A 22,204-nucleotide genomic window follows, 5' to 3' on the forward strand; every position below is an offset into this window, starting at 1 on the left:
TGGTGAAGGATGGAGGGATGGATAATAGAATATAAAGGGGATGCAGGACGCTGACCGGACACATTAATCAGAATCAGGAGAAGCATGTAACTGGTGGCGAGTCCAGAGTGAAGCGGGGGAGCGAGACGCCACCTGGGACGGCGGTCCGGCCGCGCCGCATTCCCTTCAATAACAGCAGATTTAAGGGTTTCTTGAAGTGACCCCACACTTCCCCGGCAATAAACGGCGTGCTGGCTGTACAGTCTGATCAGGCGCAGATGATAGCAGGCAGCGCTGGATTTACGGCCCCATCCTCCACGGAAATAAAGATGTCACTTCGTGACAGCTGACCTGTCGGGACCCTTGAACTATGACTGGGATCGCCGGTGTGCGTGCGTGCACGTGTGTATGTGTATGTGTGTGTGTGTGTGTGTGTACGTGTACGTGCGCGCATGTGTGTGTGTGTAAGAAAGAAAGTTCAACCTCCTCCCTCAGAACCCGTGCAGGCCTGCTTTCAGTCATCTCGCAGCCCCCTTCCTCCCTCAATCGACTCCCCGAACTTCCACTTCTAAAAATAAATCTCAACAAAAATTTAAGCTTCTGTTGTACGGCGGAGACGAAGCGTCGTTCCGCCGCAAGCCGAATGACGTGAGAGTGAAATCCTTCCTCTTCCTCCTCCTCTGCCACAGGTAAACCCGTCATGATCGTCACAGAGTACATGGAGAACGGATCCCTGGACAGCTTCCTCAGGGTGAGTCCAAACTCGCACACAAACACAAACACACACGTTCAACCCGTACAACCAACTTGGAGTTTAAATGAAAGCATACTGGGGGATGTGGTGTTTTTTCAGCAAAGTCTGAAAGGAATTTCACCTGTTTTGTTATGACTAGATTATGGCTATTGACCAGAAATAAAAAGACTTCTCTTGTCATTCACTTCTTTACGGAAATCACCTCTTTGTGATGTCATGAAGGGCTCTGATGCCTCTTCTCTGGGGGTGCGACACCCTGGCCAGGTGTGGGTTCCATGAGTTATCCCCTTCCAAACATGCAGATGCCTTCGTGTTAGCAGGATGCAATGTATGGTTCCTTTTTGTGAGCAGCTGAATTGAATTGAATTGAATTGAATTGAATTGAATTGAATTGAATTGAATTGAATTGATTTGAATTGAATTGAATTGAATTGAATTGAATTGAATAGCCTTTAGTGTCATTGTATAAAAGCATACACAACAAAATTGACTGTCTCTCATGCAAGGAGCCTAAAAACATACATACTATAAAACATTCAAGTCCAGATGGAGACATGTAGAGCATTTAACTGGGATTGCACGTAACAGAGGGCTAAATAAACGCTGCTATTCTGAGTCATTTGGATAATGTGTTGCGTGAGCTACCGCTGCAGGAGGCTGTGAAAGGTGTAAAAACTCCACATTGTTGCAGACGTTCATATTTGGGACCTGCTGGCCAGCAGCAGGTAATTCCAGCGGACGCTGCCGCACTTCAGGGCCAGTTGATTTGAAACCGCCGGCCGAGTGTTTCTGCTAAACCGGCCACGCGGGACTCCTCCAACGGCAGCCTCTCGCTGAGCGGTCTCCCCGCCGCTTTTTGAACAAGGAGTTAATTTGATTATTGCCATGAGACTCGTTCTCTCAAAGAGGAACTGACCTGCCTTCACTGAAAATAGACAGAGCCCCAGAGCGGCCGAGCCGCAAAACGCTGGCATGAAAAGCAAGTGCAGCGACGCCTGTTTTAGCTCTTTTCCACGTGCTGCGTCTGCTCAGTGTCCAGACGCTTGTAGGAGGGAGTCGCTGCTGTTTCCCGACGTTTTCCCACAGTCCTGCACTTCCTCATCCAATATGTGTCATACGCATGCACACATGCACGCACACAGACACACACACACACGTGAGGAAAACACATCTCACGCGTGGCAGCATTTAAATCCAAGTTAGCCGAGTTAGATCCCTGATGGTGCTCGTTTCATTACGGGTGTGAAAATCAGTGTGAATTTTGACTCTAAAAAAAAAAACCCACAGCGATGCAAAACCTCCACGAAGAATATGAACTTGGCCACTCCAAGATAGAGGGCTCCGATTGGTCAGATGAATTCTTCACAATGGAGAATCGGTTCATTGAGCATGGACACGCTGGATCACGGAAGGCTTTCTTCTGATATATGCAGGGGCCTGATTTTGATTTCCATACATTAGTTAAGCGGCAGATTTGATATGTCACAGCCGAGCAGCAGACGAGGAGCTGAATGTCAAAGATGCTTTTCAAAGGTCGATGAAAACGCCGTCAATCCAAATTGTGGTGAAAGGTCAAACTCCTTCATATATCATTGGAATGTAACTTAACATTGCGTCGCCATGTTTTTTTTTGTTTTTTTTTGTCCTCCTCTCCCTCGACAGAAGCACGACGCCCAGTTCACCGGCATCCAGCTGGTGGGGATGCTGCGCGGCATCGCCTCGGGCATGAAGTATCTGTCCGACATGGGCTACGTCCACCGAGACCTGGCCGCCCGAAACATCCTGGTCAACAGCAACCTGGTGTGCAAAGTGTCCGACTTCGGCCTGTCACGGGTGCTGGAGGACGACCCCGAGGCTGCCTACACCACCAGGGTGAGCTGCCACAAAAACACAATGATGATCATCTAGACCAGCGGTTCTCAACTGGTGGAGTCTAAAGAATCACTTTTTTTTTCCTTGTACTTGAGAAACGCTTATCTAGACAGGACGCTCAGCTCTTCGACGATTTCAGTAGATGATCTTGGCTGCAATGCAGCCCCGATATCTCACTAACTTTCCTTCAATAGGCCTGAAATTAGCATCATTTTGCAGCTTTTTATTCAGCAACAGAACTCGACAATGTATCACAGAACAGAGATCTGCGTCCGTCGAACTTCTGGCCTCGCTGTTCTCGTACAGGCTCTTTTGTAAAACAGACTGCGCCTCTTCACCTTCACTTCACTTCATCCTCTCCCCCGCTTTGGCTCCCCGTGCACGGAATGCACGGGCACTCCTATAGCAAGGAGACTCGCACCGCATCCATCTTTAATTCTCACAGCATAGCAAGGTGGAGGAACACATAAATAAGAGCAAGAGTCCTGATAAAGGCGGGTATAAATCCTGGCCGCTTCCTCTGCCGCACTAAAGCGCTCACCCTCGGGGGAGGTCACCGCCGGAGCCCAGCAACTGTGCAACTGAGAAAAGTTCTCTGCACGTCTTTTACTCTGTCAGTGGTATTTGGCCGGGCTGGAGATTTCTGTGAGGTAATTTCTCATGTGCATTTCCAAATAATAAAAAAAATATTCAGGACTCAGACTTTTATGATTCATAGTCTCCATGTATTGGGAGACTATATTTAGAATAAAAATTTAAAATGAAAATATTTTGTTGACGTGCATTAATTGGAAAATTCTGAATATTCCTCCTAAAAATATCAGAATTTCAGTGCTTGTTTACGTTTAGAAGGACTTTTATTAAGAGACAGAAACTCACCATGACAGGGGAAAATCTCCTGTTCATTAGCATGTGTGTGTGTGTGTGTGTGTGTGTGTGTGTGTGTGTGTGTGTGTGTGTGGTCATTTGCATCGTGGTATCCTGTGGGCCAGAAAGTGCGAGCGTGCGTGCGGTCCAGTGAAACCCGGCATAATTTTCAGGTCGAGAGCTGCAAAACTCAAATAAACAGTCGGCGCGCCTTCAGCTTTTCTCACAGAAATGCATAATTTGAAATAATGAGGCAGAATAATAAACTCTGACACGACGTTACAGTAAGTAACTACACAGACACGCTGGCAGATTTCCATCCCGCAACTGTGTTTTTTTTATTTCAACTTCTATTTCAACTCAGCTTCAGGGCTAATGTCTGGTTCTGTTTGACTGATTGTGTCTTTGCTTGCCGAGTTCTTCGACTGACTGCACTGACTGGCCAACTCCTGCTGCTCTCCTCCAGGGCGGGAAGATCCCGATCCGGTGGACGGCTCCCGAAGCCATCGCTTACAGGAAGTTCACATCAGCCAGCGACGCCTGGAGCTACGGCATCGTCCTCTGGGAAGTGATGTCATACGGGGAGCGGCCTTACTGGGAGATGTCCAATCAGGACGTGAGTGTCGCTCACAGCCGTGGCCAGGTTTACTTTCAGGTGCTGCTGCGCCTCTGTGCGTATCCGGCGGACGTCTGAGTCTCGGTTCTTTCCCGTGTCCAGGTCATAAAGGCGGTGGATGAAGGTTACCGCCTCCCCCCGCCCATGGACTGCCCGGCCACCCTCTACCAGCTGATGTTGGACTGCTGGCAGAAAGAGAGGAACAACAGGCCCAAGTTCGAGCAGATCGTCAGTATCTTGGATAAACTCATCCGCAACCCCGGCAGCCTCAAAATCACAGCCAACACGACGTCCAGGTATTGAAATAAACCGCCCTTCACCCCCATCTGTGTTATCTGTGAACGCCAAGACTTCCACGCAAAAAGTCCAGGAGGACCAATCAGTGTCTTTCAAGGAGAGGAGGAGGAGGAGGAGGCAGGAGCTGAGAGTTTAGTTGTGACCAAAACAGGAAGCGGCTGCAAAGTCAACAGTGGTGGCTGCAGCGCTGATGTTGGATTAGCAGCTGTTCAACATTTCCGCACGGCACGATGAGCAGGAAACAGACCCACAACACCCCAGACAGCTGTGTGAGGTGTCACCGTGTGGCTCCACCGCTTCCAAGGAAATTTAGATACAACTGGGCAAACACAAAGTCTTTCCAATCGCCAATCATCATAATCACAATCATCATCAAGTTTTGAAAGATTTCAGAGCAACTTACGAGGCGGAAATGGAAAGAAAAATTGAAATGAGTCCACATTTAAACAACCGCAACGGTCCAAATAGAGGAAAACCTCACACACATTAGTTAATCAGTTTGCACGCTGCTCAAAGTGAATTAATGAAAGACTGAGGTGATTAAAACTGGACTCTAGATTGTTTTCCATCACTAAATCCTACAAAGTTGACATAGTTTCCTGCCTACCCACCCGAGCGTCCACTGGTTCCCACTTTGCTGCCCACACACCATTGACTTTGCGATCAAAAGGTGCTTACTTTATTTTTTCCGTGAACACAGTTTCACTGGCGTACAGGACAATGTTAAACACTGTAACTGAGTGTTACAGTTGGGTGGGATGGGGCTGAAAGTGGGTGTGTGTTGGAATTTTATGTCCATGTCCCTCAGTGCGCTCCAGTTTGTTTTTTGAACCAGGCACTGGAGGAGCTTTGCATAAATATTGCCTTCCTGCTTCCCGTCCTTGGTGGGCCCTACGTGGATATCAGCATGAATCATCGCATCCTTTCCACTTTTTACAAACACAATTTCATTTTATTCATTATATCAAATATCACATCTTCTTTTCCTCCCTTTGTCATTTTTCAATCCTTCTATATCTCCAAGTCGGGGCCACCGACTCGCACAGGGAGGGGGGTTGGGAAGGGGACACCAGTACGGAACTGGGGCAGCTCACTTGTCAATACTTGCCTGGGCAGGGAGGGGGCGGCGGTGGGTCCTCGGCAGACGGCCTTGGCATTATGGAGCCGTCAAAGCTCATAACGGTGACTAATGATTTCTTAAGAAAGTGAAAATAGGTCCCCTCGGAGTTTGCATGTAATTTTCCTGATTGGCTTTTAACACCAGGTGAGCGCCGGCCGGCCCGGCAGAGGCGCCTCGGCTGATTTATGGCGACTGTGTGCGAGTGTGTGACTGTGTGAATGTGCGCTCGGCGGTGGCGGTTTCGCACAGCAGGAGCAGCTGCACTCGGCTCCACACACCTCATTTGTCTCAGGGCTGTCCTGGCTGGCTAATGGAACACCTCCCCGCTCCCCCTCGCCCACCCCTCCCCCACAGAGCTCGGAGCAATGGTCAGAGGACCGGGATACTGAGGCAGGAAACCTAAATGACAAAAATGTTGGCAAACTTTTACTGGCACGACTCCCAGTCAACCGTAACGTGTACCTTTTAAGGCTTTGTGTTCTAAAGTAACTCGAAGCAGAAGTTCAACGTCTTTTCACGGTGTTTTTTAGCGAGCTCCTGCCTCTTTAAACACGACGTGCTTCAGGTATTCTTCTTCTTCCGCCTTCAGGGAGTTAACTTGCGGCGCCACACCAGGCCTCGCATAGGTACTACATCAGGAACTTTTTTTTACAAGATGGCTTCGTTTAAACACGTTTTTTGGGGGGTTTTTTTCAAGAGCGTTTTTGAAAATGTGCGGTTTCAAAAAAAATCAGTCTCCGTGTAAACGGCTCCTCAGCCTGGTGGGGGAGCATCTTTTGGGGGCTTAAAAGGTTGGAAGCGGTCAGAGTTGACGGTCCCTGCGTGTGGACGGCGACAGTCTGGAGTCAGCGGGTCAAGGTTGACAGTCGGGGGTCCACAGTCTCGGTTATGTGTCTGATTGACATGCATAGTCAGCACAACCTCCTCTTTTTTCCCTTCTGTTTTCTACTGTTGTTTTCAAAAGACATCATAGGCAAGGTTGTATTACATGTAAGCCATACATACAGACAGTTTGTGTAAAATGTGCCACGTTAGCTCCCGGATACTAATGTTAGCGGGCACATTAACGCCATTGCGATGTGTGAAACGTCGTTCTATATTGAGTTTCTGTCTGCAAACACGTCCACTCTTGTCTTGTACTCAAAGTGTTGGGTATTTATGACAGGAGTTGCCAACGCAACTCGCATACCATACCGGGTCCTGAACATATTAGATTGCACGTTTGCTCACTTTATGTTTTGCAATGTTGGATATAACAATCATAAAAAAAAGCAAATGATACTCGACAGGTTCAACCTTGAACAGAAACGTCACAAATAATCTCATGAATATCTCTTGAATACTCATTTTCTTTGGTCCAAAACATTCATTTCGAAGGCAAATTTACTTTTTTGTCAGGCAGAGCAAAAACAAATTATAAGAATATATATTAAAAAAAAAAAAAAAAAAAAAAAAAAAGCTTCAAATGTGGAGCATTAATGCATTGATTCATTTGAGCGGTATTATTCAACTGCCAAATCTCTTCGCCTTGAAACGCTGACTAGCGAGATAAATTAAGAGTAAGAGCCGTGCATGCTTCAGCAGAATCAAATCAAAACGTCACACTTGAATCAGCCTGAGTTAATAGGCTCCCTCAGACCACCTGAGTGCTATTGATTAGCTATGCAACGTATCCGTCACATCCAAGCGCAGGGAGGCAAAATGGCCCAGTGTCAGAATCAAAGTCAAACGCCTGCTAACAATCGTGAAAAAGGGCCCGATGAGACTGGAATTCAGTGATCACGTATCTGCGCAAGCTGCACACCCCCTCCTCCCATTGCATCTGCTGCTGCCTTAGAAGCCCTCAACACATGAGACTAAGCAGTCCTGGCGATCAAGAGGTCAAACGGCTTGAAGATGCACTGACAAAGAGGGAGGGAATCTATGGGAGAGCCAGACTTTCTTCTGCAGTCACTGTATTTATACTTTGTTCTGCTGGAGCATGTGTTTCCTGCACTGCAAAAAGTCCACCAGGGGCTTTCAAACCTTCTCCTTCTCCTCCTCCACCCCCCGCCTTCAGACAGACGCTTTACTTTTCTCCTCAATGCTCCCTCCCCCGCCTCCACCCCCGCCTCCCGCATCCTTCTGTTTCCCTGTTTTCTCTCCTATCATCGAGCCTCCCGAGTTTGGCAGCGTTGGAGGTGTTGCTAAAAACGCAACAACAAAGGGGAAGGGAGGAAGAAGAAACGAGGAGCGGAGGCAAGGTCATTCCCAGTTTACCTCTCAGGAGGAAACAGGAGGGGTGGGGGGTAGGAAGAGGGAAGAGGAGCAGATGAGATCAGAAGAGGGGGAAAAGAAGGAAATGGGTACAGGGGAAGGAGAGAGGGGATCAATAATGCTGCCAAAAAACAACAACAACTGAAATCTCACCTCGACAGACCCAAAAGTTACACCCCAAGACATTCCAAATATGGATTTTTTTAAATTATTTTTTTGCTCCAGTTCTTTCTTCCAGCGATAAAGAAAGTCATAAACATCGCCCTTATTCTGCTATGCTGCATTAAAAACAAAACACAAAAATGTTGAATTGTTTTTTCCTCCTTTTGGGGAGATTCACACTTTATCTCCCAATTTCACACCAGCCGTCTTCCCACTCAGCTCCCAGCTTGCTCCTTTTCCGACAAAACTAGTCTCTCCAGGGGGTCCCGCTGATGGTGGTGGTGGTGGTGGTGGTGGGAGGGGCTCCAACAGTTTTGACAGGGCTCTGATCTGGTAGGAAACGACTCAATCACTGGAGCAGCACCTCCTCCACAGCCTCTCTCGGCTGCTCTTGTTTGGCACGTCTTCCCATTCTTGCTCCCTCCTCCTCGTCTTCCAGGCTACTGGCATTCAGAACGTGATGTCCTTTCTCAGATGGAATAAGGCGGAGTGGTCTGAAGCAGGAATGACAACCGTCTGCTCAAACATACCCATCAGCCCTTGTACCTCCTAAATTTATACCCTCGTACCGACCTTTGTACTCGCTGATAGAAGTAGCAGAGCAAAAGTGGACCTGGCACTTGGAGGCAAGTGGAAACAAGGACAGAAATAGCAAAACTGCAGGTGCTCTTAGTGCATTATTATGAAGTATGTATCAAATAAAATGAGGGAGAACCAGGTGACAGACATACAAAAATAGGATACAGACACCAACAAGTCTTTATTTGCCACATTCTGCTTGCACGATATGCGCCCAGCTGTTATCGCACTGTTGGATGACTGAGATTGGACATCTTTTATCACGAACATCTACCACCAGTTTATCACAAATTGATTTTCAGTACAAAGGAAATTTGGGCTTTTTCAAATCCTGAGCCGATGCTTTGTGTTCTAAAAACAAAATCATTGAAAGGTCTGACACACACTTAAGAAAAAAAAATCTTCCTCATGCTAATCACTTTGATTCGAGGGAGAACTTTAATTGCACCGTCTCAGTCCAAAGACAACCATCAGGCTAATTAGATCACCTGCAGGCCAACAGTGTGCAATGGTATTTTTTGTTTTTTAGTTCTCGAGTACAAAGACTTACTTTGTCAGAGACATTTTTCTCCCCTGACGCACAATATCTGTTTTACTTTGGCAGGAAATAGAAGATATATTTGATTACATTTCGGTTCAGAATCCATCGTCGTGAGATGAAGGAAACGAGTGGCGACACTTGATTTGTAAGGGGATGGGGTGGGCCGTCTGCTGGATGAGACTCCGACCCTGCACTCAACCTCGGCCACGCGGCCCATTCAGCTCCGCCCGGTTGCGGAAAGTATGTTGCTCTACCAAAACATTTAACCTGCGCGCGGCGCCGCGTGACGCCCGGAGGCACCGACCGTGTAGGAAAAACATCAGATCTGACATGCCGGGGGATGAATAGACCCTGAAGAAGAGAAGACGATCGAGCCAAAAGCACTGCACGTCGTGCGGAACACCCAAGGTGAGCCGCGAGCAGCAGTAACTCCGCTGTGCGAGCGGGACAGTAGATGAGGGATTACCGCGTCGCTCCCCGGAGATGTTGTAACGACTTTAACATCCGCTGCCCCGCTGCACAACGAACATCTATAATATTTATTTACAAGAGCTGCCTTTCGGAGTTACACTTTTCATTTATTCCCAGCGGGTAACCCAAACCCTCGGTAACATTTCCCAGATTTTAAAACATATAAACAAACGTTGCCTGTGAACGTCTCCGCCACTCTAAATCAGCCGGCCCGAGGTGCACTTCCTGGTTTTTCTAATGAGTGTATTTGTGTGGCTATGAGTAGTTTTCCCACTGGGACATTGACCCGTTTTCCTGTTTTGACCTGCTTCGCTCGCTACCGCCGTCTTCCCCTTGTGCGCCTGCAGGTACACAACTGCCACTGCAACTCTATTTAAAAGTACCACTCAGAATAGCAGCAGTGTGTACACAAAACGGTCATAGCGACCACTTTTGTTGACATGGTCATTTTATTTCGAGTCTTGCTGCTGCTTGAAACCAGAGTCATTTTTTTCTGTTTCTCGTTTTTTATTCACAATAGCAAACATGACTCACATTGGTAAAAAAGCAAGGAAAATACGTTTAGGTACTTCTAGCGCAGTTGTCTTCCCTATGTTAGTCTTTTGATCGTTTGATCTGATCTGTCCACGTGTTCATCGCCATCAGTCAGCGCCGAGGTCTGCAGCCTTTCAGTCAACCTCTCCTGTTGACGGAGTGCCGGAGAGCCCGACGCAGTAGATTCAATTCAGTTTGATCCACTTGAAACCAATCGAGACTGATGAAATCTTTGTTGCACTTTGGCTCTAGAAAGGAATGTCAGATTCTGCTCTAGTGGCCCATCCAGTTGTTGAACAAATTGAATAGATTAAGATATTTTGCTCTGTTAATTTCCCCAAATGCACCAAAACACTGTTTATGACTGTTGCCTGTACACGTAAATGGTACATTTACTGAACTTTTACACCGAGCAATTCTGTTGTCCAACCACACTTTTCAAAGATTCTTCCAACATTTTGCATCTTGAAATTCCATGCAGTTCATTTTGCATTTGATGCCTTAAAAAATACATCACAACCCTCATCGATTTGTTCTAACGGTGCTTCTACCCGCTTCCACCTGTGTCCCCGTCAGGCCGGCCAACTTGCTGCTGGACCGCAGCAGCTCGGAGGTCCCCTCGGTGGGAACGGTGGGCGACTGGATGGATGGAATGAGAACTCTGCCCTGCAAAGAGGCCTTCTCCGGGGTCAGCTACAGCTCCTGCGACACCCTGGCCAAGACCTCCACTGAGTAAGACAACCACAGACGCACACACAGTAAGCTAGCCTGCCTATTCACGTTAGCAGTGTTTACAGGTTCCCAGCAGCCGTGGCAGGGCCCAGGAATCCTGAAGAGACGCTCGGTGGTGTAGAGCAGACATACAGAGAGAGAGACACACACACACACACTCACTTTTGTTCGCAGCGGAGTAAAAGAAGCCATAGAGTTCTAACTAGAGGTGTCCGGATCAGAGTTGGGGTAATTCATAATGACAGACCTTTAGCCACGGTCTCAGCGAGGCAAACTAGAAGATGAGAGCATTAAGGAAAAGACAAATAAATAAAGGAAACGGAGGGGGAAAGAAAAAGGAGGGCAGAATAGCGCCGGAGCGCCAACGGGGGAAGAGGAATGAGAGAAACTATTGAGGCAGGCAGTGAAAGGGGAGGTTTGACGAGATAAAAGCGCAGGGTTGGGCCTTTGAGAGGGCAAAATAAAGGCATCGCTGTCAGCCAGGTATGCAGCGTCCCGCCGTCTATACCGTGAAGTCTTCAGCTACAAAGGGGCCGATCAAACAAAGACTGTCAGGGAAAAATTTTAGACACAAATCTTTAAGAATTCATATTTCAGGCACTCTGCACAGCAGGAGCGCACTGCGCCGTGAGCCGGAGCGAATTCTGATCACGCACTCGAGGCAACAGCCGGTTTTTGGTGCCAATCACCCTCGTCATTGTGAAGGAAACGCCAGATGTGTTTCTGCGCACAAGAACAACCATATTTCAGGAGGATGAACAACTCAGACGTCACTGTGAGACACTGAGTGTTTTTGACTATGTTGACTCGGAATGCTGCGAAGAAAACAAACTACAGGATAAAATTAGCACCAGTGTTTTCGACTCTGATTGGCACCAGCCGACTGACTTCCTGTAAGTCATCTGCAAAAAATAGTCCAATAGAATGCAACAACAAAAACCTCAGTCAGACTTTGTGTAAACCAGAGAGTCGCAGCGACTCCTGTTTTCTGTCGTCTTTGCTCTCATCTCTCCCCCTGCAGTCCTCTGCACACGCACACCTCCCACCTCCACCCACCCACCAACCCGTTCGCACGCCGCCGCTTTAACCGATGTGGAATGTGACCCAGTAAATAATTGGACATTTCTAATCACCGTGATCAAAGCGGCCGTTCACTGGCCGTGATGGCTGCCGTCGGAGCCGCTTAGGTGGCGCCCGCCGCTGCCGCCGCCGCTGCAGTCAGCTGAGGGCTGAGTCGGCACACAGCAGTGGCAGGCTGAGAGTGTCAGCAGGAGAAGTGCTGAAGCCAAATAGGTCTCTTGAGTTGTCATGAATTTGGGCTCTTTCACGGGTAACACGAGTTTTGCAGATGACATACGTTGTGGAGACACAAACTATGTTGGCTTGCATCTGTAATAAGCTGTGGAAAAGTAAGAGGCACTGAAGATATCAGTGACTCACCTTGGGAAAAGAAAAAAACACTGAGGGTCCAAAATTATGCAAATTTCACTTTATTACTGCGAAATAACGATGTTATGCATCTGTAGCCTGCAGTGAAGTCCCCAGTGGCTAAAAACAGAGGGCTAAGTGAAATAACTTTTTGCATAGCCTACTGTCGGAGGCTGCCCCATTGAATCGAACCTGACTCGAACTAACCCTAGCCCAGTCCAATGTCATGATAATTCACACTGAAAAGCAACAGAGTGGAAACGGCAGCAGATGGAGAGCGTCGCATTAACCTTGTGTTGCTGCTCCGCGGTTGCTTTTTTGTTTTGTTTTTTCTCCTCCGTCCTTCGCCGTAGATGCTAAATTAGATCACTCCGCTATTAATCCAGTGAGGGCCGGAGCCGAGGCAGCCGAGGTTAGCTCCGCTACAAGACCAGCGCAGCGCGTCCTGCTCGCTATGGATTGAACTATCGATCGCCACAGTCTTAATCCAGTCCTTGATATTCAGCACGAGAGCTCGGCGGCGCTCTGACCTCCCAGGGACAGTAATCATACTTGGCCGCGGCGTGCTGACTCATCAGCTCCAGTCATTCAGCTCCTTTTTTTTTAACTCGCGATGGGGTGAAAGACGGATCGACGACGGTGGTGGTGGTGGCGGAGGGGAACCACATCAATTTCTTCATCTGATTAGTGTGTGAGCAGGCGCCCGCTTTTGAGGCATTCAAGCGTTTGGACTGATGAACTTACTTTTATCCAGCAGGAAAAAAAGCAATCAAGCCGGGCGCGAGTAGTTAGAAGTGACGTTTTACCGTACATAGTGTTGTAGTCGAGACCGCACCAACTGAGACCAAGACATTATCAAGACGAGAGAGTATCGAGATCAAGACTAAGACATTTAGGGTTTGAGACCAAGACAAGACCAAGACTTTACATATCAAACTATGATGCCAACTATTTTGAACCATTTTCAAAAAAGCTTTGCTTCATAAAATTAAAAAAAATAAATTAACCTGGAATAAAGGGGCAGGGTGTCACTCTGGGTGTCACCAACAGAGCGTAAAACGGCAGCAGCTGGATTATTTTCCGTTATTGTGGTGTCATTGTGGTGTTGGCTGAGTCTCGACTGGTATTGATCAAAAATCCCCAGTGCGCCCAGTCCGAGACATGACCAGACGAGACTGAGACCCTTAAAAAGTGGTCTCGGGACCAAGACCGATCTCGAGTACTACAACACTAACCGTACAGTCGCACATTAAAACGAGCGCTACTGGAGAATTTGTCTTGGAATTATGTCCTTTCTCCGTTTTTTTAGGTCATTTTTGTTTTGTTCCTCTTTTTGGACAATGAATACAGGAGTCACTGTATATTTCGCCGTGAAAGAAATATTTAGTTATAATGTTCACAGTGGGGTCGGAATCTGGGCCGTTGGCACCCTCAGTAAAGCCCGTCTCACCCTGAAATGTCTTTTGGGATGACCAATTTGCACAGAGGCGAACCCCTGCTTGGCGAAGCTAATGGCTACCTGGGCAGCATTCAGACATAACACTCATTAGACTAAATCAGAGGCTGTGTTTTTTTGACGTGCAACGCCCCGACTCACATGGAGCCTGTTTTTGTGGACGAGGGGGAAAACAGTGTGCAGGCTCTGACACACAGGGTTGCTGTTTAACTTCAGGCTCCAGGCTGCGGTTTGGGTGAGGCAGCGAGAAGAGAAAAACAGGAAAAAATGTTGAAAAATAAAAAAAAATGTAAAAAGAAATCTGCCTCAACTACCTGATTATATCTGCTAAACATTAAAAAAAATGACAGTGGGATCGATCAATTCTCAGAGTGGCCAACACATAAGTGTGTCCTTTGACAAAATGTTTTTTTTTTGGCCTTACAGTTTTTTAAAATGCACCACAGCTGTATTTCTGGCTTTGTCTGAGTAAAAACACGTACACACACACACACACACACACACACACACAAATATCTCCCACCTATAATTTCAAATTCACTTGTGGACCTCTGGTTCCAGTTATTCCACAATTGAATTGTCCAAATAAATCATTTTTTTTATTTAAGAAAAATAACTCTGGCCAGAAAAATGAATATCAAGCAACAATGGTCCTGCTCTGGTTTATTTAACGCAATATTACAAAAGTCCAACTCGTCCAGAAACACTTATTTGTGAAAGATGAAGACGTCACCACCTGGAGCTTTAGACTGACTAATAATGAGCGAATCCCCTGGTTCATTTAACTCACGATATTCACTGACAAGTCAGTCCAAGGCCTGACGAGTCTTGCGTAAAGTTTCTGAATCCTTTTCCTTCTCTTTTCTCAGTTTTCCATCAGCTGCTGACTGTTTTAAATTCACACTTCCACGACGCTTCCGAGATTGTGCAAACCTCGCCTCAACCTTACCACTGCGCCATTCTAGAAAGTGACTGAAAGCAAAATGTACTGCAGTGCCTTCATCAGGAATTTGATTTTCTTGGTCATTTGACCAGTTCCCATTATTTAAAACAATGAAAGGTCAAATACAGACTTTTCAAAAAGAGACCTCCCCAAGGGAAGCATAATAGTGTTTTTCCTTGTCGATTATTCCAATCAATCAATGAATCAATTGAAACGGCCACTGAACGATCGTCTCTCTGACAGTGATTCTGAACAAACCCTGGACATGTATTCTAAGACTAATATCTCTGGGTTGTGTGTGGGGGGGCTTGGCTGTGTCTCAGTAGAGTGGTTCTGACCGAGGTCCACGTCACGCCGGCCACTTGCCCTGAATGGGAGCCTTCCATGGGAATCACCACTCTCTAATGCCCAGCTCTCCTCCACCTCCTCGGCCTCCGGATGGTGGGTGAAGGAATCCAGACCGCCGTTTAAGCCGAGCGCACTAACCCGCCCGCCGAGTCTCTGTCGCGCTCGGGCGGCTCTCGCCAACAGTGTCTGAGAGGCTGAGTGTGTTTTGTGACGTTGCCTCCTGAACTCTTGCTGCTTTTTTTCCCACTAATAAGACGCTGCTGTTATTGCAAAAACAAGTCAGATTTGATGATCATTCGCTGCTTCTTGCACTCTTTAGGATGCTTGCCTGGGCTGTTGTTGCAGTGCTCAGAGCCGACTAACTGCAGTGTGCATTTGATGTGACACCGAGTTCTAATAGCTGCTCTGAACAAATCTCCTCGTTATCTCCCACTTGATTGCATGTAACTAATCCTTTAATAGCTTCTAATTAAGACGTTTACGACGACACGTGTGAATCTGAGCTAAACGTCCTACGCATTGTAGTACAAGTGCTGGTCTCACACACACACACACACACACACACACACACACACACACACACACACACACAGGGGATGTAGCCCAGGCTAGACAGCCTCGTTACAGCGGCTGTCAGTGGTCTGCTTGTCTGCTCCTCTCTGATGGTGGGGGGTTGAAGCGCCTCCTGCTGAGTGTCCTTGTGGGAAATGCAGTTCCTGTGTGACTGACTGACACGGCGCCCGGGGGAAGCTCGTATCCGTCGACGCTAACGCCTCTGTCTTCCTCCCTCCTCCCGTCATGTCTCCCTTCCCTTCATTTGACCCCTCCCCCACCTCCCCCCTCAACCCCTCGACAAACCAGGGACCTGAAGAAGGTCGGAGTGACCATCGTCGGGCCGCAGAAGAAGATCGTGAGCAGCCTCAAAGCCCTGGATTCCCACGCCAAGAACGGACCGGTACCCGTTTAAAGAAAGACACGCCGACTGGAGAAGAAAACGGAACAAAGCAAACGGAGTCCTCACTCCGTCTGTCTGTCTGTCTGTCCGGTGTGGTTGCTAATCACATTCTAACAAGACGGCATCGCGTTCAAAACTGTTCAACCCAGCGGGGGGGGTGGAGGGGGGAGGGGTGTGGGTGGGGGTGGGGGGGTGGGGGGGGGCGGAGCAGTACTAAAAAACTAAGAGGGTCGAGATTGAAGAGAGGACGACCATCGTCTGCCGGACGCACGCCGCCGACTCTTCGGCCCTCCGTCCCTTTGGGCCCAAGTCGAGATGCCTTACAGACAAATAACGGTGGTGGTGGGGGATGGGGTTGTGGGATGGGGGGAGGGTGGTGGAGACCAGGCCAGGGAGACGCGGTGGGACAGCTGGACTGACACCAACCTGGAGGCGTCCGCCGCTTCCCGTCGCCTTTTGCATGCGAAGGCGAAAGCAGGCGAGTTTTGCCCGGCTGCGGACCCCCTACTGGACTAATGTTGTTTCTGCATACATTTAGCGTCTCTTCGTCCGGGAGAGAACTCAGCTGGTATGGACGCATCTAAGACGATAACCAAGCCATCTGTTGCTTTTTTTTGGTTTTGTTTGGGTTTTTTTTGTCCTCCGTAGCTCTAACCAATAGCATTTGCTTTTTTGTTAATCATGTCACATAAAGCAATAATTTCAATAATATTTCTTTTTTTAAAAAAAAGCATCATCATCATCATATGGTAACCATAACTTTGTCACATGTGCATCAAACGGGAGTGAAAAAAGGCCATAACACACCTCACTCACGCCGAAGTTTCTGTCTGCGTTCCCTGTGTTCCTCCTCCTGAGCGGACATTGTACAGTTGTCGTGTTGTTTCCTCAACCCCTCGACGCCCCACGTGTGAAATCTCAGGATGTTATTCTCTAACAAGGGGATTGGAGCAGAGCCAGGGACCCGGAGCGGACCTTGAAGAGAAGAAAAGACTGTCAGAGAGGTTCAGAGCTGGAAGAACTTCAGTCATTCAGGCCTTGGATCTTCTTCCTGTTTGTGTTTTTTGTTGTTATTTTCTTTTGTTTTTATTGGGGGGGAGAAGTGTTTTAAACTGCAACTAAGTTTTTACCGTCAGACACAGGTCAGCAATATCAGCGCCACTCAATATCAGGTACAGCGCTGCTGCTGATCTGGGGTCAGTTTCTCACTCTGACCTTCTGTTTTCGGAGTCAGTAAATCATCGAAATATCGGAACAAGAGGACGCCCGTCCTCGTAGAAGTAGCAGTTTTCAAGTTCTGCCGCGTGAAGTGCAAAAACATAGAGTGCCTCCTCCAGTTGGGTCGGTCCTGATGATGATCACCAAGGCTCCACGTTTGAGTTTTTTCTTGTTTTTTCTTGTTTTTCACTTTGTTTTTGTGTCCTGTGTGTTCTAACGCGGGCCTCACCGCCCTTCCGAACTAACACGGTCGCTGAACGTTGCCCCTGAAGAGATGCAAACGCTCCCAACACATCATTGCTTTTTGAGATGGTATCCTAGAACCTCGTATGTCGGGCGGGACGGGATTTTCCCGAAGGCACCTTGGAAGGAGGATCGTTGTTGTACCGCAGAGGCTTCAAGGCGCCGCCTCCTAAAAATCCCTCAGCACATTGATGAAGTGGTGCTGAGGCGTCGTCCTGAAGCTTCCTCCAAGCACTTAGTCGAGTACAAAACATTCAAGCACTTTGAAGGGAGATGGCCTCGGCTCCCGGCGTAGCGTCAGTGCTGGCCGAGGCTGTTTTGTCGTCGTCGTTCTTCTTCTTCTTCTTCTTCTGCGTGCTTCTGGGAAACCTCCCTCCCGCCGAGTGTGTCCGTCGGTCCTCCGTTAACTTGGTCTACCTGTGGATGCTGCTGTTGCTGCTATGTGTTATAATTAGCATGTACATAATGTAAACCATCGCGGAAAAAAATATAACGATAGCAACGATGGCGCTACAGTCCGCCCCCCTCCCCCCCACACTATATGTACATGGCCATCCTTCTTTGTACAAATGCTTGTATGTATAAAAGGATAAATAAAAAAAATTTAAAAAGTGCAACATTTTTAAAGAAAAAGGGACAAAAATCATCTGTATTATATTTTATCTTATTTTGAATTATATTTGTCTGCTCTGTTGTTTTTTTTTTCTACGGCAAAAGAAGACAACTTTGATTACGTTATTATTTATTTGTTAACATTATACGGCGCAATGTTGATGTTTCCCTTTGTTTTTGTAGCATACGGTAAATTATGTGTCAGTGTTCTGTTTCAGTTTCGACTTACTTTATAAAAACCTGGGATTTCTGAGAGAGCAATACTGTTTATGCACCCCGTATCCAGATCCCTCATCTTCTGTCTTAAGACTGACCCGCGTGTCTGTGTGAGAGTTTACGTGTGCAAATGTAGATGGCCTTGTCTACTAATGTAAAACGATTTGTAGTGGAAACATTTATATTTTTATAATAAATCTTGGCAAAATATTTTCCAAAAAACCGACGACGATAGACGCGCCTTCTGTGTCTTTATTCCGCGGTTGCGACGGCGTCGCCGGGGCAACAAATAAATCCGGCTCTTGCGTTTCGCCCTCAGCGACTTCCATCTGGTTAAAAGATCACAAGTGAAAGTCTGCCACTCATAAATCACATGTCATATTTTTTTTTTCTCTTTTTTTTTATTTCTATATACTCTCAGGCTTTTGGCATGCAACAGGATGAAAGTCAGCAATCATTTGACTGACGTATATAGTGTTCGGGACAGATGTTTCAGATCACCGAGTTCACAGGACAATTAACATAAACAGAGGAGTCCATGGAAAGGTCATTTACTGCGGGATGAGCAGTTTGCCAGAGAACGTGCGCAAAATACCGCGCAGCAAACACCGGCAAAGGTGGATATTCAAGACACGTAAAAACTTAGAAACGCATTTATTACATTTTGCAAAAATGACTGAAATTGTACCCGGTTGGCCTTCCTCCTCCTGTCTGTCTGGTATTTGAAATAAAAGGGGTGTTGTGGGGGGGGGGGTTGATTACTGTCAGGCATTTGCTTTATTCTCCAGGAGTTTCCTTGCAAATAACTGTATTTGATGAATGTATTTGACCCAGTTGAATATGTTTAAAAAAGATTGAAATGGGGGAAAAACATAATGAGAAATAATCTGAGCTTGATTGTATTTGGCAGAGGAACGTTTCTCCCGAGTGAACGGCCACTTCAATTTCACTTTGAGCCTTCGCTGCAAGTAGTCATTATACCCAATCCCAAACTGTTTTTGTCATTGTGAAACTTTTGGTTGCACTTCTGCTTAAATCCGGGCCTTTTTCTTCCCGAAAGATGCAACGTGACCTCGGTCTTTCCTCAATGTCAGGAGCCAACTTGTAAGTCAATATGTGCGTCAACACGTTGTATGGAATATTGTTTCTTATAAGTGAAGCTTTGTCTGGCTTTACAGTATTGACAGGATGTGTTCACGCCACAAAAAACAAGTTTTACATCAGCCTCTCCAACTGTCAGTGGAAGTGGATGTAGAATTTCTAACTGAAGATCTGATTTTTTTTTTCCTCTTCCCCTTTTTTCTTCCCCCTATAGCTGAGGAAAGATTAGATGGTTGTTCTGCTCAGTGTTGAAGGGGCGACACTGTCCAGATGTTCGCAGGCAGATGTGCACGGGGGAGAGGACTCTCTCTCTCTCTCTCTCTCTCTCTCTCTCTCTCTCTCTCTCTCTCTCTCTCTGCCTCTCTCTCTTTCCCTCCAGCCGAGGAAACAATGAATTCCGTATTCCACAGCATCCTGTCCTTAAAACATCCAGGCGGGACCCACGGACAGGAGGAAGGTCGGAGGAGGAGGCTCCCGTCAAAAGATGCAAAAATGTTGTGCGGAGTAGAAGAGAGCTTTTCAAGTTTCTGTGGTGAGAGCAGAAGAAGCACAGTTTGTCATCCCGCCTGGCAACATGCTGATGAAACTCCCTCGCTGAGCTGCAACCCACAAAGACAGCGTGGTTCCACTTGGAGGGTGATGATAATGAGAAAACAAAAGTTGTGATGTGTAACATTCATTTTCTGTTTTTCAGACGGGTAATAAATATGCTGTCACCCAGAATGCAGCTCCGGCTTTTTGCGGATTATTCCGACAGTTGGACTGTGTGTAACTGGCCTTGAATGTCAATGAAGCGCCTTCGGCAGAATTCAGACTCGAGAGTGTGTGTGTGTGTGTGTGTGTGTGTGTGTGTGTGTGTGTGTGTGTGTGTGTGTGGTGCACTTATCTACCTATCCAACAGGGGACATGCATGCGCTTACACATTCACCAAGAAGGGACATTTTTCAGGAGATGCTTTAAATGAGTATTTCTGCCAACTCTGCAAGCTGTCTGTCTGAATGTTAGTGCCACAAATTGTCCTACATTGTGGGCATCAAGTTACAGACTTAATTTTCATGGAAAATCAAGAAATAAGTTTGTAGTGGAGAGAAAAGTGACTTTCATGTCATGTTTCCTCTTTCAGTGGATGTGGAGAGAGCGAGAGTGGACAGAGAGACGGTCTTCAGCTCTCCAGGCTTCTGACTGAGTCTTAAGTGAGTCATTCAATCATTCATTCATTCATTCATTGTTTCACCTGGCAAATATTTTGGATAAATAAAAATCAATTTATAGATTCTCTTCTCTAAAACACAAAACAAAAAACAAACAAGGTAGATAGATCGATAGATAGATTGATACTTTATTTAACCCAATGGAAAATCACAGATTAAATAAAGTACAACTCAGAGTAAAAAAACAAGTAAAAGTGCATAACAATAAAATAATAATAAATAGCAGGCGTCCACTGTGTTGCAAAAACTCTTGCTTCTGTATTTTCATCTACCAAAGAAATAACTCCCAACGCGCTTCACAATCACCAATTCCCATCATATAATTTTCTCTAACCGAGTTCAACAAAGAGTCAAATTTTCTCGTCTTGACTACTAAAACCTCACAGTATATTTTAAATTTCTCAAACAAAACCAGCTCTAAAGTGCAGCTCTTTGGTGGCTCCCGCCCCCTCCCGATGCTCCCGTGCGTCGCTGCTCCTTCCCTTCAAGGGCGGCTCTGCAGGACGATTCGTCCTCCTCAGTCCCTTTGCCTCCCTCGTGCTTCCGGCCCGGTGAACGGCGGCCTCCAGCTGTGTGCAGCTGCTTTCTCGCGCTGCCTTGCAAAACTCACAGTCGAGCGGATGTCGTCCTTGTAAGATCACTTCCTGCGGCTGAGTCCGGAGAGACAAAGGGGAGTCGTGGTGGTGGGGGCGGTGGGGGGGTGGCATGCATTGATTATTTTTGCTGCAAACTGTAGCCCTCATTCAGGCGAGCAGGCTCCAAAAAAGAAAGAAAAGAAATGTTGGCGGGGGGAATTTTTTTTCCCTTCAGTGCCGTAGAGAACACACACAAAGCTCAGGGAGTGCTGACACCACGCAAAAAGAGGGTCTAATATGTACACATGCACACCACGGGGAGCACCAAGCTGTCACAACAGCATCTCGGCCACACACACAAACAGAGAGAGGAAGATAGATGTTAGCTGCTGAACCTAATGTCTGCTCTCTCCGCGGAAGCCGAGCGCAAACTGACTCCTCCGTCATTTCATTACCAGCACAGCGTCGTATCACCGCCGCACTCGCAACGGCAAAACGACTCGTCTCTGTTTCCAGGACAAATGCTGTCGTGTCTGAAGTGAAGGTGGAGTCATGATCATCGCCGCCACCTCGGCGGCGGAGGAGAGAGTGTTTCAGTGAAAAGTAGCCGGCAAATTCTGGCCCAAGCCGCTCCTCCGTCGGCAAACTTGTAGCATCTTTAAACTGCACTTCTGCAGCTTCCAGAAGATGTTTCTGCTACAGCAGAAAGTGTGAAAGAATGTGAATGTGCTGCAAGCAAATGACTAAAGTGTTCCTGTTCCATTTCCTAACGTTTCGAAGCTGCTTAGGAAATGGCAAACCCATCACCTTTTGCTAATTTTGGACTGTGATGTCATCGGGTGTCCCATTTGTTCCCTTTTTCCAGTTATTACAATGGCGCAGCCCTTAACTTGATATATTTATAGAAACAAAGATGCAGTTGCAAAATAGCAAGCTATCCCATCACTTAGCTTGCTAGCTAGCTAGCTAGCTACTGGCAGCATGGATGAGCCAGTGAGTGATGAATCCTCGCTGTCCTGCTTCCTCTCCAGGCTCAGATGCCTCTTCACTTTCTTGTCATTATTACCTAGAAACAGGAACCATAGACAGTGAAAGTCTTCCACTCCGCGGAGAGGCCG

The 22,204-nt window shown here is 47.1% G+C and overlaps 1 protein-coding gene across 6 annotated transcripts in view; it reads left to right on the forward strand.

The window, feature by feature from the left end:
• Positions 1-18,433, forward strand: part of epha3 (eph receptor A3) — an 89,811-nt gene extending 71,378 nt beyond the window's left edge. For 4 of the 6 annotated variants that reach the window (XM_076039850.1, XM_076039851.1, XM_076039852.1 and 1 more), the window contains exons 12-18: positions 669-730; positions 2,396-2,605; positions 3,939-4,088; positions 4,191-4,384; positions 10,625-10,780; positions 15,817-16,088; positions 16,122-18,433. In XM_076039850.1, coding sequence (XP_075895965.1) covers positions 669-730; positions 2,396-2,605; positions 3,939-4,088; positions 4,191-4,384; positions 10,625-10,780; positions 15,817-15,922 — 878 coding nt within the window. In that variant the 3' untranslated portion in view covers positions 15,923-16,088; positions 16,122-18,433. Of the gene's footprint in view, positions 1-668; positions 731-2,395; positions 2,606-3,938; positions 4,089-4,190; positions 4,385-10,624; positions 10,781-14,930; positions 15,049-15,816; positions 16,089-16,121 lie in introns of all 6 variants that reach the window. The other 2 variants (XM_076039854.1, XM_076039856.1) reach the window with 2 other exon arrangements.
• Positions 18,434-22,204: the final 3,771 nt, after the last annotated feature.

This window comes from Nelusetta ayraudi, unplaced genomic scaffold (assembly GCF_046127955.1).
Source record: "Nelusetta ayraudi isolate G7.1 ecotype Tasmania unplaced genomic scaffold, CSIRO-AGI_Nayr_v1 ptg000060l, whole genome shotgun sequence".
In the NCBI taxonomy this organism is placed as follows: domain Eukaryota; kingdom Metazoa; phylum Chordata; class Actinopteri; order Tetraodontiformes; family Monacanthidae; genus Nelusetta; species Nelusetta ayraudi.